This window comes from Empidonax traillii, unplaced genomic scaffold (genome assembly GCF_003031625.1).
Source record: "Empidonax traillii isolate 1590-97213 ecotype Southwest subspecies unplaced genomic scaffold, ASM303162v1 scaffold5973:size6774, whole genome shotgun sequence".
Taxonomy (NCBI): Eukaryota; Metazoa; Chordata; class Aves; order Passeriformes; family Tyrannidae; genus Empidonax; species Empidonax traillii.
Window position 1 is genome coordinate 1 of NW_020961166.1, and position 2701 is coordinate 2701.

At 65.5% G+C, this 2701-nt stretch overlaps 1 protein-coding gene across 2 annotated transcripts in view; it reads left to right on the top strand.

Moving 5' to 3' along the window:
* Nucleotides 1–552: 552 nt before the first annotated feature.
* Nucleotides 553–2701, top strand: part of LOC114073303 (alpha-taxilin-like) — a 6180-nt gene continuing 4031 nt past the window's right edge. Inside the window, exons 1-2 of one of the 2 annotated variants that reach the window (XM_027911079.1) lie at nt 553–726; nt 1815–1957. In XM_027911079.1, coding sequence (XP_027766880.1) covers nt 1840–1957 — 118 coding nt within the window. In that variant the 5' untranslated portion in view covers nt 553–726; nt 1815–1839. Of the gene's footprint in view, nt 727–1408; nt 1684–1814; nt 1958–2701 lie in introns of those variants that run through there. The other variant, XM_027911080.1, reaches the window with a different exon arrangement.

Genomic DNA, 2701 nt, shown 5'->3' on the forward strand with positions numbered 1-2701 from the left:
GGGGGGGGAGGAGGCAGCTGAGCCCCCTGGGGGGTCACGGTGAGGGGAGAGGGGGCCCTTGCTGTGCGTGGAACGAACCCCACGGGCGCGGGTGGGGTGTGAGGGGGGCTTGGGGGCTGAGCTGACTCTGTGACCTTCGGGGGGGACGGATGAGGCTAGCGCGGGGCATGCTGGGAGTTGTAGTCCCTGGGGGCCGCCCCGCGCGGGGCAGGCCGGGAACTGTAGGCCACGATTTCGTTCCTTCCATTCCTCCTCTCCTTCTCCCCTCCCCACGGGGGGTGTGTCGGGAGCTACAGGCCACAGTTTTCCCCCCCTTTTCCTCCTCTTTCTTTCTGCTGGGGGCTTCCCCCGGGAGCGGGGCATGCCGGGAGTTGTAGTCCCCGGCGGCGCCGCTCGCGGGGCACGCCGGGAGTTGTGGTTCTGCCCTCGCCTCCTCCCGCCGCGTCTCCCCGGTGCTTCCCGGCGTGCCCCGCGCGCGGCGGGCGCTGATTGGCGGGCCGGCGCGGGGCGGGCGCACGCGCGGCCGTTGGAGGCCCCGGGGCCGAGCCGCTCCCTCAGAGCCGGCACCGGCACCCTCGGCACGGGCACCCTCGGCGCGGGCACCGCCACCGGCACTGGCGGCACGCACCGCGGCCACACCGGCACCCATGCACCGCAGCGCCGCGCCCGCCGGCTGAGCAGCGAGGCGGGCACCTGCGTCAGACCGCCGGCGCTGACGTCACGGGGGTGCGCGTGTGACGTCACCGCGCGGGGAGGGGGCGCATCGCGGGGCGGCTTTGACGTCAAAGGGGGGGGTCGCGGGGTTGTGAGGGCGGGGGCGGCGCCGGGGGCTGGGCCGGGCCCCAGGGGCGATAACGGGGGGGGGCACCGGGAACCTCCTCCCGGTGTAACGGGATGGGGCGGGGGGGGCGGGACCGGGGGTGCTGTGGGGCCGGCGATCGCCCCTCGGACCCAGTTATCGCCCCCCAAGCCCCAGTTAACCCCTCCCCTGAGCTCCGATGGTCGTCCCCCAGGGCCCGGTTGTGGCACCCGGGGCCCCGGTTATTGTCCCCGCCGGGCCCGCTTCCCGCCCGGGAGCCGCTCCCGGTGTGGCAGCAGCCGAAAAGGAGCGCCCGAGGCGCGGGGCAGGTGCGGGGGAAGGCGCTGCCCCGCAGGTCCCGCACGTGGGCGGTGACACCGGCCCGGCCCCGCTCTGCCCTCGGTTTGCCTTCCAGCAGCACCGGGAGGGGATGGGCCCGGTGGGACTGCTGAGGTGTAAATGGGGGCACGGGGAGGGGGTCCTCCTGCTCAGGGAACAGCCTGGATGGGGAACTGTCCCGAGCTCCAAACTGGGAATGGCCCTGAGCTCCAAACTAGGAACAGCCTGGACTGGGAACAGCCCCTGAGCTCCAAACTGGGAACTGTCTCGAGCTCCAAACTGGGAACAGCCCCTCCCCTCTAGACCAGGAGCATCAGCATCCTCAGCCCATAATTAGTGTCATAAGCGGAGCAGAGGTTGGGAGGGTGAGAACATCCAACACGCCCTGCAGAGGGACAGGGGATGGGGATGAGGAGCTGGGATTTTGGGTTCTCCTCAGCCAGGGCTTGGGCTCAGCAGGAATTGACCTCTCTGCTTGGCATGCTCCAGTTTCTGGGTCCCCACCCCGGCGAGGGAGTTTCTCTGTCAGCTCTGAAATCCAGGAGGTACAAACTGGGAAGCAGGCCCTGCTTTCCTGGGCACAGAGCTGTGGTGGGAGCTCCTGCTCCTTCCCAGTCCGGGTGGATGGCTCCCCAAACCCTCCAAACGTTCCTAAAGTCGCTGTTTGTTCCTGCAGGGTCTGACAGGGCCGAAAGGCTGTGATGAAGAACCAGGGGGTGGAGACCAAAGGAGCCCCACGTCCCTCTGGTGCTTCCAAATCGAGCAGCGGGATGGGGCTGGAGGAGGGAGACTCACCTGAGGCTGCAGCACCCCCAGAAGGTGGGGAGGGGGTCCCTGGGAATGGGGGGGGGTGGGGTGGCCAGTACTGGCATTCCCTGGCATGTGTGAGGGTGGCTTTGAGCCTGGAAGGACTCAGGTTGCTGCTTTCTCTGCATCCAGCTCTTTGTGTAAGAGCAGCTGCGTTTTCCAGGGCAGAAATTCCTGGGACTTTTCCCCTATTTCTGTGTGCAGTCCTGGAGGAGTTCCCATCTCCTGGCAGAATCCTGGAGTCAGTTCTACCTGGAAGCAAAGGGTTGTTTGTTGTTGCTTCGACCTTAAGGGTCCCACTCAACTCTCTGCTGTTACTCATCAAAACTCTTCTCTGGGATACAAAATCCAGGTGTAACGGAGTAGGAGCTTGGTTAAAATTACCCCTGCCTGGTGCTCCCGTGCCTGGGGATGGAGGGAACACGCAGTGAGGAGAGTTAATTTAATAACCAGCTGCTCTTGGAGAAAGTTTGGAGGCAGGATGTGCTGCCTGCTCCGTGCTGGGTGGAATGAGGGATGTTTGATCCCAAGTACAGCTGCTCTTCCAGGGAGGACAGAGGCTCTCCCAGGTTTAAAACCCATTGTCATGCTAAAAAGCCCAGCCCTGGGGGATCTGAGCTGCCAGTTCCTGTTGGGGAGGGGGATGAAAAGCTGACAGACAACCTGCTTGTGGTTGAGTGGGGGGGGCACCCGGGGGGTAGAATTTTTGCTCTTGACAGATGTCAGGGGCTTGGTCATGCTCTGGTGATCAAAGGA